The 14,898-nt window shown below is 35.2% G+C and overlaps 1 protein-coding gene across 14 annotated transcripts in view; it reads left to right on the forward strand.

Moving 5' to 3' along the window:
- SNAP91 (synaptosome associated protein 91) overlaps positions 1-14,898 on the forward strand; it is a 140,368-nt gene that overhangs the window by 113,448 nt on the left and 12,022 nt on the right. For 12 of the 14 annotated variants that reach the window (XM_041724044.1, XM_041724055.1, XM_041724129.1 and 9 more), the window contains 3 exons: positions 1,412-1,561; positions 5,448-5,478; positions 6,377-6,488. In XM_041724044.1, coding sequence (XP_041579978.1) covers positions 1,412-1,561; positions 5,448-5,478; positions 6,377-6,488 — 293 coding nt within the window. The remainder of the gene's footprint in view (positions 1-1,411; positions 1,562-5,447; positions 5,479-6,376; positions 6,489-14,898) is intronic. The other 2 variants (XM_041724083.1, XM_041724097.1) reach the window with 1 other exon arrangement.

The following is a 14,898-nucleotide window of genomic DNA, read 5'->3' on the forward strand; positions in this document are numbered from 1 at the left end:
AACAACACACACACCATCTGTTTGCATGAGCTTACATGCACGTGGTTTAGAGATGGTTAAGGGAAAACAAACACTTTATGCAGTATCTGAATGTGTGGACACTCCCACTGCCATTGCTTACACCCTCTGAAGCTTGCATGGCCCTCGGTTTTATGAAGTTGGGACACAACTAGTATTCTCTGCCTGCCTTTAATCTTTCATCCTGCTGTCATTTTGTTTGTATTTTCTTCCATTCTACTCTTTCCATGCTGGGTCCTTACTACAAATTTTCAATTGGTGAGTTTTTGGCAATTAAATGTGTTTCAGAAAACACCCTAAATATACCCCTGCCTGACAATTTAGTTGCTTCTCTTGCCAGTGCCTAGTTGAATGCTATCCTTTTTCCACTTTAGAATTATTGTACAGTAGTGCTGATGGTAAATATTCATACTTTTTAAAGGAAAATTAACCACAAAAATTTTGACATAGGTATTAGCAACAATTCATGCAAATCCTCTGAGTCTATATTTTGAATGGTCTTTCTGTATTTTAGGAACTAAACAAGTGGTAATTTGTTACATAGTACCGGGAACCATCAATAATAGCATGATTCCTAATAGTTAAAATAGTTTTTCCTCTAAACATTCCTTTAAAATTAGAACCAAAAATTACTGCTTATAACGAGAGGGAGGATCAAAACTTTTACTTCTAAAATATGGTCAGCTGTTTTTCAGATACTTACTACTAAGTACTGCCCATTAGATCAGGTTTTATTCTAACACTAACTTCATAGGAAACTAGGAGATCCAGCCTTCTTTTCTCATGAAAGAATTGTTTTAAAGATAAACATTGTAGAGGGAAAAAAAGCATTGTAGGATTTGAGAGTAAATTATTTAGGCTTTGCTGTTAATTACTATCATTTTCAATAAAGTATTTTAGTGATTGTGTTTAATAAGAGTATAAGTGGCTACCACTTAACTGAGTCCCTATATAGAGCAATCATTATTATAAAGACATACTATTATCTAATTTAATCTTCACAACAAAACTATGTGATAGCAGTACCCTCCACATTTACAGATGAGGAAACTAAAGCTCAGATAGTCACTTTCTCAAAATCACACAGCTAGTGAAGCATGCAACTAAATTTGAGCCTAATGCCAACTGCAAAATCTGTGCTCTTTCTTGTACATTACACAGATTTTTTTCCCATCTTTGTTTATGTTGACTAGTATTTCTGTACTTTATGAGTAGACATATGTTGAAATGTTCTTCTTGGTGTTAGAGTCATAAAAAGTGTGATTCCATGCCTTCCTTTGTAAGATTGTATATTCACTTGTTTTATAGTTTTTCAGAAGATAATTTCCCTTTAATTTTGCATATGGCCTTTTTATTTTTCAATCATTCTGAACCTGGTTTATTTGATTTCCAGTGTTTGATGGTCTAGGCGATCTACTGATGCCAACCATGGCACCAGCCGGGCAGCCTGCACCCATTTCAATGGTTCCACCTAGTCCAGCAATGGCAGCAAGCAAAGCCCTTGGGAGTGACCTTGACTCATCTCTTGCCAGCTTAGTAGGCAGTGAGTAATACAGTTTTTGTTTGTTTTTTACTGTGTCGTATGTGAATTTTTTCTCTATCTTTTTTATATATGTACTTTTTTTCTGGATTCACTTATGGTTAAGTATATCAAGGAGTAGATGGAAATTCTTAGTGCGTTACCCAGTACAGTTCCTTGGAAGATAAACAGTTGCGGTGCCATTCATTGTCTCACATGTAGTACCTATGCCATTTTTAATCTAAATTACTAAAGTTATAATTAGAGAGCATATTCAAGTGTGAAACCAAGTACATTATGTATAGTAAGTACTTGATTTTTCATTTCACTTGGAAATAAGAACATAGGGTAACTTAAATGTTTAAATATTGACAATTGGGAGACACTGGGTGGCTCAGCGGTTGAGCATCTGTGTCTCATGAATAAATAAATAAAATCTTTAAAAAATAATTAATATTGACAGATGAATGTCCATGTGAATTTAAGTAACTCACTGAACAAATATTTATTGAGTACCAAGCACTCTTCCAGGCTCTAAAGATAAATCAGCAAACAAAACAGGTATAAATTTCTGTTCTTATGGTGCTCAGGAAGGGGAGAAATAAATATTTACAAATAAGTTCTATTGTATGTTAGGTCATAAGCATTATGGAGGAAGAAACAGACCAAGGAGGAATGGGAATGCTGCAGAGTGGGAGTTAGAGCAGGTCTCACTGAGAAGGTACAATTTGAGCAAAAATTTGAAGGTAAAGAAATGAACGACATGGATATCTGAAGGAGAATATTTGCTTGCAAAGGGGAGGTAGTCAGTGCAAAAGCACTGGGACAGAAAACTGCCTGGCATATTTAAGGAACAACAAGGAGACCAAAGACTGGAGATGGACAAGTGAAGGAAAGAGTCCTAAGAGATGAGGGCAGCTGGTATAAAGACTGATCTTTTCTTTTAACTCTGAATCTGATTTTTCATTAAGGTCACTGGGTTCACCATTGAAGATACCTTTGACTTTTCTCAAGGCTTTAGAAGGTCCCTGATAGAGACTTTTTTTTTTTCCTATGCATTATCCAACGGATATATTTTTGTTTCCTATTCATTGTCCCTGATCTGGGCATCCATGAAAATGCTTTGATGACACCCATGGAGAGGTTACTTGAGTATTTCTTCCTACTCTAAAATTTCATGTCACTGAAGGATAGTTGGCAGTGGTAACTGCTTTTGCTGGCACTACAGTGTATCATCCAGATTCTCCTTCAGAAATAAAGGATTTATACCTCTAGCTGCCAAGAGTGTATTTTTTATTGTAAAGGGTAGCAAGAGAGAATATTTTTGAGTAATTAAATTGCTCTATGTCCTGATTATACTAATTATTACATTAATTCATGTATTTATCAAAATTTATAGAAATGTAAAAACCTACACCCCCAAAAAACCACTGATTTTCACTATAGGTAAACATTTTTTTTAATTAAAATATTTCCCCGGGTACCTGGGTAGCTCAGTCAGTTAAGTGTCTGACTCTTGATTTCAGCTCAGGTCATGACTTAAGGGTCATGGGATCAAGCCCAATGTCAGTCTCCACACTGGGCATGGAGCCTCCTTAGGATTCTCCCTCCCCTTCTCCCCACCACTTCTCCCCACCACTTCACTTAGAGAGAGAAAGCATTTTCTCTCTCTAAAAATAATAATAATAATATAATAATAAATAAAATAATTAAAATATCTTACAAAACTGAAAAAATTTAAGTACTCCCTACCAATATTCTAGTTTGCTTTTTTACAGAAAATGACAGGCTGAACCTAAAATTCATGTGGAAATACAAGGAGGCCAGAATAGCCAAAATTCTAAATAAAAGAATAACCTTGGAAGATTCATACTTAGTCATTTTAAAACTTAATACAAAACTATAGTAATTGAGATAAGTGGTACTGCTGCATAGGGGTAGGCATATATCTCAATGGACTAGAATGATAGTCTAGAAATAAACTTATACTTCTGTGGTCAATTGATTATCATCGAAAATGCCAAGATTGTTCAATGGGAAAAGAGTTGTCTTTTCAACAAATGGTTCTGGGCAGCTATTAGATATCCACATGCAAAAGGGTGGAGTTACATATCTTACCTACTCCAAAATAATTAATTTACAGTGGATGAGAACTAAATGTAGGAGCTCAAACTTTAAAACTCTAAGAAGAAAATGTATTAGTAAATAAATCTTCATGACCGTGGATTGGGTAATGTTCTTAGATATGACACCAAATCTTAGGTGTGAGTAATAATCTTATAATCTCTACAAAGCACAAGCAACAATAGATAAAAATAGATAAATAGACTACATTAAAATTTAAAAGTTTTGTGCTACAAATTACACTATCTAGAAAATGAGAACCCACAGAATGGGAGAAGGTATTTGTAGAACATATCTGTTAAGGAACTTATACCCAGAATAAATAGAGAATTAATACAACTCAATAATGAAAAGACAATAACCCAATTTTAAGATAGATGATTTAGATAGACATTTCTCCAAATAATATAGCTGTGGCCAGTATGCACATGAAGATACTCTACAGCAGTCATCTGGGAAATGGGTATCAAAACCGCATGAGATATCACTTCTCACCTATGAGGATGGGTATAATTAGAAAAGACAACCAGCATTGATGAGAATGTGGAGAAATTGAAATTCTCTAACATTGCTGGTGAAAATGTAACTGCAGTTTGGCAATTTCATCTACGTACCCGTAGGCAGAGAGTATACCAGGTGACTAATCTAAAATGCTCTTTCCCCATCTCTGTCCAGCTTTGCGCAAATCATACCTTCTTCATGAGGCCTTCTCGAGTGTCCTGTTTAATGCTGCCTCTCACCCTCATCCTACTCAACCAGAACCCCCATACCTTGCTCTTCCTTTGCTTTTTCCTGTGGGCTTTCTTATTACCTTCTAGTGACTTACATAATTTACTTTATTATTTTGTTGTTTTACCATCTAGCTCACCCTATTAGAATGCAAATTTCTCTAGGAATCAGTTCTTTGTTTTCTTCACTAATATATCCCAAGTGCTTGGAACATTGCCTGACATCTGTAGAGGTTCAACAAATACTTACTGAAGTATTAAATGAATTGAGATTAAAGTAGAATGAGTAAGTCAGTTGTGTCAGGAGTCCCCAAGACCACCTTCCCATTCAGAGATTCACTAGGACCCAGAAGACTCAGCACATAGTTATACTCACACCTAAGATTTATTACAGCAACATAGTAAGGACACACAGCTGAATCATCAGGGAGAAAGACATGGGCAGAGTTAAGAAGAATCCACATACCGACAACTTCTTTATGCTCTCCCCTTCCCATGAGGGGAAGAGCATAAGAAAATGCAGCAACACGTGTGATATTTCTACCCTGTAGAGACTCCACACCCAGGGATTTTTTTGAATGCTGATCGTGTAGGCAGTCTGTGCCTAACGTGTCCCAGAATTTCAGTCTCACAGAAGCAAAAAGCAGGTGTTCAACATGAACCACATTGTTTGTACAAACAGTTTAGACAGAGTAAGCCACCCTTATCATTAGGAAAAGTATCATCTCAGTATAGAGAACAGTTTATTAAGCGAGGTTCTCAGATGCCAGGCACATAGGCCTTTCTAAGAGAACAGTCTCAAGCCTGTTATCTTTACTCTTTCCTAGACACCAGTTGACATTAAAATGTGATCCTTAAGTATAACGTGAAGTAAAAGAAAATGTTAGGATTTCTGAACATGTTTCCTAACATAGTTTCTCCTTTGTAAAATTGAATACAGTCATTCTTAGGCAAAATATGGACTTTTTCTAGGCCTCTGACTCTTTGATCTTTTAAATGTCATATCATTTAAGCTGAGTATAGAGGTTTGAATTCTGTTTTCTTTTATCCTTTTATAGATCTTGGAATTTCTGGTACCACATCCAAAAAGTAAGTGTTTTTGAAATTATCTAGTTTCCTCATGACAGTGTATTTACATTTATTTGAGACTAGTAAACTCATTGGAGTAATAACTCACTCTCAGGCTAAGCAGTTTCAAAATTGGTTTTTATTACATTCTGGATTTTTGTTTTTGTTGTTATTCTACTGGAACCTTCAAACTGTTGACTCTGCAATGAAAAGGGGCAATCTATTTCAGTCTCCAAGACTGTCACTAAGTTATAGCTAGAACTACTTGGGAATTATGGTTTGAGTGCTTTAATAGCTTTAAATTCTAGAATCATTACACTATTCCTAGCTTTTAAAAAGTCTCCCATGGAGGATCAGCTTCAAGGAAGGATAGTAAGAATGATAAACAATGTGCCCATTTTATAGGTGCACATTTTAACATTTCTAAAATTGGGATGCATTTTACAACAGATGTATCTTACAGTAACTGTAAGGCAGGTTATAGTCATGATGTAGTTATGTAAAACCTTCTGATGGGCCCTCTCATGCTTAGAAGTGTCATTATGAGTGAAACAAAATAGAGATATTTGACAAAGTATAGGTATACAGTATTTATGATACACTGTTTGGAATTTTTTTTTTTTCTGTTTGGAATTTTTAATAACCAGTGACTAATTCAGTTGAATTTTGCGGCACATTCCTTCATTGGAAGTGATAGGAAATTCCTGTTACCATTGAGATCCAAACTCTAAATGATTTTTTTCCAAATGCTTTTACGCTTTCTTAAATACAATATGATGAGACTTTTATAATTTTTAGCCTGTTCTCTTAACAACTCAGACTGCTTTTAGCCCCACATTAAAGTATCTAATGAGCCACACACACTCTTTTCTTATTAGTGTGTTAATACTTGTCTTTGTTTTTGCATGCTTGATTTTAGGGGAGATCTTCAGTGGAATGCGGGAGAGAAAAAGTTGACTGGTGGAGCCAACTGGCAGCCGAAAGTAGCCCCCGCAACCTGGTCAGCAAGCGTCCCACCAAGTGCACCTTTGGTATGTAGCTACCAAGGGCCAGCCAGGGCAAGTTTGCCAGTTTCTAAGTATATAGGACAGAGCGTGCTTTAATTTTGCTACTGACGTATTTTTTCACCCACATGAAAGGAACCTGAGCAAGATACAATATTTACCAAAATGCAATTTTCATTGACTTTCTGTTTTAATAAAGATTGTGACCTATTCTTTATTTTCATTGTTTCAAAATGGTATTTATGCTTCTTTAGATATCAATTCTGTATTTGCACATAGAAACAACTTTTCAAAAGTCTTGACCATCACCGATCGTTACCTATGTTTTTATCTCATTTCTTGTCCAAGTTATCTGATTGTCTTAATAAGTAGGGAAAACTTTTTTTCTAATCAGAAAGATTGGGCAGTTTGCTATTGTGTAAGTGGACTTTGATTTTAAAGTCCACTTCTGCTTATCATTTTTTTAAATTGAAACTACCAACACCATCTTTTCTAAAAAATTTAAATAGATTTCATTTTTGTGTATTATATCTCAACTAATACCATCATTCACTCTGTGAAAGAGCCTGTCACTGATAATAAAGACTAGTTATTTTGTGAGCTTTGCTACCACAAAAAGGACATTTCCAGGGACGCCCGGGTGGCTCAATGGTTGGGCATCTGCCTTCGGCCCAGGGAGTGATCCTGGAATTCTGGGATCAAGTCCCACATCAGGCTCCCTGCATGGAGCCTGCTTCTCTCTCTGCCCGTGTCTCTCCGTCTCTCTCTGTCTCTCATGAATAAATAAATAATTCTTTTTTTAAAAAAAGGACATATCCAGGATAGGAAAATTTACTGGCTTTTTTTTTTTTTGTATGTGCCCCACTTTTTGCAAAAACAGCGGTCATCACTGTTTTCCAAGCTTATTTGTGATTTTTCACCTTACTCCCTCCAACTGTCTAAACCACAGTCTCCTCTAAGGCTCTCTTGATGCCATCCTCTCCTTGTTGCCTGAATTAATTCCTAACCATCACTCACCAACCCCAGCCAAATAAACATGAATGGTAGTGAATTAATATGAATTAGATAGAATTATGAATTAGATCTACATTGTAGATGCGATTAAAAATAATTATGATCCATAAATTAATTTGAATGCTTGAATTTTAGAATTTAAAACATGTTTTCTTTTAAATAACCTGATAAATAGTAATATTTTTATATATAAACAGTTTTATTACAGTTTTATAAATAAAATGTTTAAGCCAATCAGAAAAAGGCCTTCTGAACTAAAATTTACTGCTAAACAATACTAGCAGTATTAATCAAATTACAATTTATACCACAGTTTCTATAAGAAAAAACATTTTGTGCTCAGTCTTAAGTTCTCAAAACCTGTAGTCTCCCCATCCAACCCCATGTTGTTAGTAAGAAAGAGGGAGATTTAAGAACTAATATTCTCTGCCTTTGGTGAGCTCAAAGTCTGAAAGATCTTAATTTTAAGGAGTAATTTCTAACAAATAACAATGAGAAAATCACCTATCGATCTAGGTATTTATCTCTTTAAATATTTCTTTGCATTATTTTAAAGCAGTGTTTAAGAGGACCATATTTAGCTATAAAATAAGGAGTTCCGTTTTAATTTTACAAAGGATACTTTGTAGAAAACTATATCTCTCTTAAACTGACCTATGCTGACCATTTATTGTCCAAGCCAGAACTCTTTTTGAGAGTGAAAGGGAGCATATAATTATTACACTGGACCTCAGTCATTTACCTGTAACTGGTAGATAGATACTGGGACCATAAGCAGATAGTTGTGTGTCTTAGGGAGCCACACTCCATTCTCAGAAACAGAAACCTTTGTTGGGGATAGAGGGAGAGAGATTCAATAAATGTAATAGGATCCCTAAAGAAAGAAAGAGGGGATCTCTGGGTGGCTTAGCGGTTTGGCGCCTGCCTTCAGTCCAGGGCATGATCCTGGAGTCCTGGGATTGAGTCCCACATCAGACTTCCTGCATGGAGCTTGCTTCTCCCTCTGCCTGTGTCTGCCTCTCTCTCTCTCTCTCTCTTTCTCTCTCTCTGTCTCTCATGGATAAATAAATAAAATTGAAAGAAAGAAAGAAAGAAAGAAAGAAAGAAAGAAAGAAAGAAAGAAAGAAAGAAAGAAAGAAAGAAAGAAAGAAAGAGAAAGAAAGGAAAGAAAGAGAAAGAAAGAAAGAAAGAAAGAAAGAAAGAAAGAAAGCAAGCTTCTTTAGAACCGATCTTATAAATCTATGAAAACCACATGTTGACATTAAATCTCAGTTTATATTATCATTACCAAATTAAAAGAACTAATTTTCCTGTTCTCTTTTATGCAAAATTAAAGAAGCACCATGTGTTCCCCTTATCGCCCCATGTTGGCCTCCTCACTGGGAGTGGAGCCTGCTTAAGAGTCTCTCCTCACTCTGTCCTCCCTCCTCTTTCTCTCTCTAAAAAAAAATATATATATATATATATATATATATATATATATATATATATATATATTTTTTTTTTTTTTTTAAGTTGGAAAATTTTAAGTTGGATACAATTTTAAGTTGGAAATCTTCCTTGGTCTACGTGTCTCCTGAGATCAAGACTTTAACCATACAAGGTTAAGAATTCATCAAATACTTAATTAACAGCTGTTTTGCTTCTTCAGGACAACAGGGCTACTAATTATCTGATGGGCAAGCACCATCACTGAGAATGAGATTAATATTCTCATTGTTTTTAAAACTCTGAAACTCCTTATTTTTATTTATGAAGAAGACCTTAAGTTGTTAGTAATTAACAACAACTCCAGAAAGTAAAAGACAGCATGCTTTCGCATAAAGTATCTTTTCTGTGGAAAGAGAAACTAGAACAACAGAAATAATTTATCAAGAGGGCAGAGTTACCATTACCAGGTAGTTCTGTTTCTTTTATTTTCCTTGACATTTTAGGCGACAGTATAAAGGCGGTCAAATGCAGAGTTATTTTATCTGTATCAACTCTCAGTCTTATATGCAGCCTATGTAAATTATTCACTGTCCTTTATTTATCCCATTTCCTGTGAAGTTCTTTTTTTTTTACAAAACTCTGGCTTTGCTTTTAATTTAAGAGATTATTCCGGTTTATTATGTAAGAAGGCCTCTGGCTTCTTCCCTCCAGCCAGTTCTTTCATAAAACATCTCTTCCACTTTCCTATTACTTAAAACATGTTTGAGTCTCTTTTTCTAAGAATCTTCAAGAAAAAGAAGAGGGATGACTAAAATAAAACTTATGCCTCTGAAGCAGCAAAGCAGTGTTTCCGTATTTCCTGGTAGTCTGCAAACTTCTTTCAAGTAGGAGATGAAAGGGCAGATGGGAGAGTGAGCATCCTTCTATTGACTTTTAAAGTCTCTCCTGATAGACAAGAGCTAAGGTTACTCCTCCCAGTTTGTTTCAAATTTCTCACAGTTGCTGCTTGGAGGTGCAGCTTTAAAATTTGTCAGAGTACAGAGCTCAAGTTAGATCTAAAAATCTTAACAGGACTTGAGCACTTAAAATATGTCTGCTGGCAGGGTTCTGTCTTCATAGCCATCAAGAGCCCTGTGTTTCTAGGGCTACTTCTACCTATTTTCGTATGCAAACAGACCTCTTTAAGTTTTCATCACACAAACTGGGAAGGTACTAGCAATTCAGATATACATGCATTTGACAGGAGACCTCAGAATCCACAGTTCTTTCCCTAAAAAACAACCAACCTTTATATGCCTACAGAGATGACACATTCAGTTGAATGCTGAAAAAGAAAACAATTTTTAAAACCTTAAGATATAAATAATATTTGGGAAGTAAATTATTAAGAGTTAATCTGAGCAAAATAGTAAACGTAGGCCATCTTTAAATTATTTGATCCGTTTATTTGATCAGGAATTTCCACAAGTTCATTTTATTTTGATTAATAATAAAAAACCTTTTTTCTTTCATAGCCTGAAGTTCTAATAACAGTTCTGATAAAATTTACAGTTTGTAGGATACAATCCTGGTAAATGGTAGGATTCTGGGTCTGGTGAATAGCCGACCACCTAACCTGTTGAAATGATGAGCAAAGACTGAATCTGAAAATATAATACCTGTAGTATAGGGGAGGAAAAATAACTTTCCCTCTCACTTTCTGAATTCTTGGCTGAGACAGGTTATCAAGAGAAAAACAGAAGTTTATTATTATTATTATTAACATGTATACCTCATGTATAGAGGAGATGCCAAGGGAAAAACAAGTAACTCCCCAAGGTCATCTAAGCCATTGGCTTCAACACCATCTGCAGCCCCAGACAAAAGGAAGCAAGCTGTTCAGTGGCCAGTCTGGGGGAAGCTACCAGGAAAAGCAGGGTAATCTAGAGGTGAGATTTGTTGTGTAGATTTCAGGCAGCGTCTTCTCCATTGGTATAATCCTCTTGTGATGTAGTCAACCTTCTCTTCCTGGTACAGTGGGAGAGACCCTTACAAATGGAAATTTCCTTTGTAATATAAATGCCCCTTACAGAAGTTTAACTTCTACTCTGTTTTCAGAGCTTCTCCTGCATCTGCTGTTTCTCAAAATAATATTTTGCCAGAGAGGCATACTTAGGGATGGCATATTCTGCTACACTTCAGTATTTTCTTTTTTTAAATTTTATAGGTAAAATTTGCATAAACATTATATCTACCATCTTCACAATTATAAAGTGTACCATTTAATGATTTTCAGTATATTTACAGTGTTATAAAACCATCACTATTATCTAATTCCAGAGTATCTCCATCACCCCAAAAAGAAACAGTCACTTTCCAGTTTCCTCATCTCCCTATCCCCTGGCATCTAATAATTTACCCTGTTTCTATAGATTTGTCTATTCTGGGTATTCCATATCAGCAGACTCCTATAATATGGAGAGGTTTGTGACTGGCTTCTTTCACTTAGCACATTTTCAAGGGTCATCCATGTTGCGGTATGTATCAGTACTTCATTCCTCTTTATGGACAAATAATCCATGTTTTAGATATGCCACACTCATCAACTGATGGGCAATTGTGTCATTTCCACTTTTTGGCTGTGATGAAAAATACTTGTATTATTTGTCTAGAAGTTTTTATGTCAATGTATGTCCTCAGTTCTCTTGGGCATATACCTAGGAAAAGAATTGCTGGCTCATGCCTAACTTTGTTGAGCTTTTTGAGGACCTGCCACACTTTTGCACAGCAGCTATTTCATTTTACATTCCCACCAGCAATATGTAAGGTTTCATTTGTGGATTGACAAATGATGTTGAGCATTTTTGCATGTGCTTCTTGGCCATTGGTATATCTTTTTTTTTTTTTTTGAAATGTCTTCACATCCTTTACCCATTTTATGATTGGGTTGGCTTTTTATTGTGAGTTCTAAGAGATATTTATGTATTCTGGATACTAGATCCTTATTAAATATATGACTTGCAAATATTTTCTTACATTCTCTGAGTTGTCTTTTTATTTTCTTGATAGAGTGGTCTTTTGATAAATTTGATAAATTTTGATAAACCCCAACTTATCTATTTTTGCTTTTGTTGTTTGTGCTCATAGTATCATATTTAAGAAACTAAATCCACGGTCTCGAAGATTGACACTTATCCAAGAGTTGTACAGTTTCATCTCTTACATTAGTTCTTTCACTATTTTAGTCTTATTTTCATGTATGGTGTGACATAGGGGTCCAGATTCATTATTTTGCATGCGGAAATCCAGTTTTCCCAAAACCATTTATTTAAAAAAATGTTCATTTATTGATCTTGGCATCCTTGTCACAAATCAGTTGACCATAGATATAAGAATTTATTTCCAGACTCTTTATTCTGTTGTATTGATTTCTATGTCTGTCTTTATGCCAGTACTATCATGTTTCAATACAGCTTTGTAGTAAGTTTTGAATCCCGGAAGTATGAGTCCTCCAAATTTATTCTTCTTTTCCAAGAGTGTTTTGGCTATTTTGGATCTCTTGCATTTCCATGTAAGTTTTAAGTTCTGACTGTCCATTTTTCCAAAAGTTGAAATTTTGAAAGGGGTTGCACTAAATCTATAAAGCCATTAGGAAATATTTACCACTTTAATATTAAGTTTTCTAATCCTTGGACATTTCTATTTAAGTTTTTATTTCAACAGTGCTTCAACAAATTGTTTGGCAGTGTTTCAACAAGTCTTGTCCTTTGTCCTTTTTTTTTAAGTTTATTTTTTTTTTAGTAATCTATAACCAGCATGGGGCTCAAGCCCACAACCTTGATTGACATCAAGAGTCTCACACTCTTCCAACTGAGCCAGCCAGGTGCCCCAAGTCTTGTATTTCTTTTCTTAATTTTATTTCTAAGTTCTTTATTTTTAACACTACTGTAAATGAGTTGTCTTGGTAATTGTGTTTTTTGATTATTCATTGAGTGTACAGTGATCACTGAGTTTTGTATATTGATGTTGTATCATGTACCTTTGCTGAACTTGTTTATTAGTTCTGATGGTTTATTTTGTATATAGATTCCTAAGCATTTTCTATATGGAAGGTAATGTCATCTACAAATAGAGATTGTTTACTTTCTTTTTTTCTTTCTAGATGTTCTTTCTTTCTTACCTGATTGCCACAACTAGAACTTCCAATACATTTTATCTTATTCTTAAGGAGAAAGCTTTTAGTCATTCAGCATTAAGTATGATAGCCATGTGTTCTTTGCAGATACCCTTATTCAGGTTGAGGAGTTTCCCTTATATTTTTAGTATGTTGAGTGGTGTTTGTTCGTTTTGTCCTGAATGGGTGTTGGATTTTGTTGAATGCTTTTTCAGCATCTAACAACATGATTATGTCGGGATTTTCTTACATTATGTTAATGTGATGTATTATTATATTGAGCCAACCTTACATTTCTGAGATAAATCTCACTTGGTCATGGTATATAATTTTTCCAACATCCTGCTAGCTTTGCTATGCTAGTATTTTGTCAAGAATTTTTGCAACAGTGTTCATAAAGGATATTGGTCTATAGTCTTCTAATGTCTTTGTCTGGCTTTGGTATCAGGGCAATACTGGCATCCAAAAATAATTAGAAAGTATTCCCCCACTTTTGTTTCTTTTTATATGCTTCAGAAGGATTGATATTAATTCTTCCTAATACATTTAATAGGATTCATCAGTGAAGCAATCTGGTTTTGGGCTTTTCTGTAGTGCAAGTTTTTTATTGTTGGCTATAATCCCTGTGCTGCACCTTTTTTTTTAAGATTTTTTTTTCAATTTTTTTAATTTGAGAGAGAGAGCGTGCTCAAGAGAGCACAAGGAGGTGAAGGCAAAGGAAGAGGTAGAAGCAGACTCCTGGCTGAGCAGGAAACACAACACAGGACCCAATCCCAGGACTCTGGATCATGACCTAAGCCAACAGCAGGCATTTAACCAACTGGCCACCCAGGTGCCCCTGCTGCACTTTTTTTTTATAATTAGAAGTTTGTGCCTCCTGATCTCCTTTATGTATTTTGCCTCTCCCCTCCCACCTCTCCTCTAGCAGCTACTAGTTTTTCATATGTAAGAATCTGTGTTTTTATTCATTTGGCTTGCTTTTTAGATTGCACATTTAAGTGAAATCTTATAGTATTTGTCTTTGTCTGATTTATTTCATTTAACAGATACTCTGTAGGTTCATCCATGTTGTCACAGATGGCAAGATCTTTTTTTTATGGCTAATATTCCACTTCATATTATCATCTGTCAGTGGACGTTTAGGATGCTTCTATATCTTGGCTATTGTAAATAACATTGCAGTAAACATAGGGGTACATGTATCTCTTTGAATTAGTGTTTTCATTTTTTTTTTGGATAAATAATAGTAGGATCACTGGATCATATGCTATTTCTATTTTTAATTTTCTGAGGAACCTATATACTGTTTTCCACAGTGTTTGCACCCATTTATAGTCCCACCAACAGCACATGAGAGTTCCCTTTTCTCCACATCCTAAGCAACATTTCTTATCTCTTGTCTTTTTGGTATTAGCCATTCTGACAGATAGGAAGTGATATCTCATTATGTTTTTAATTTGCATTTTCCTGGTAGTAAGTGATTTTGAGCATCTTTTCACTTATGTGTTCACTATCTGTAGATCTTCTTTGGAAAAATGTCTATTCAGGGCCTCTGCCCGTTTTTGATCAAATTAGTTTTTTTGGTGCTGAGTTGTATAAGGTCTTTATATATTTTGAATATTAACACCTTATTGGTTTTTTTTTAGTTTTATTTTTAGTTTTTTTTAATTTATGAATTAATTTTTATTGGTGTTCAATTTACCAACATACAGAAAAACACCCAGTGCTCATCCCGTCAAGTGTCCGCCTCAGTGCCCGTCACCCATTCCGCCCCACCCCCGCCCTCCTCCCCTTCCACCACCCCTAGTTCGTTTCCCAGAGTTAGGAGTCTTTATGTTC

This window comes from Vulpes lagopus, chromosome 1 (genome assembly GCF_018345385.1).
Source record: "Vulpes lagopus strain Blue_001 chromosome 1, ASM1834538v1, whole genome shotgun sequence".
NCBI classification, from domain to species: Eukaryota; Metazoa; Chordata; class Mammalia; order Carnivora; family Canidae; genus Vulpes; species Vulpes lagopus.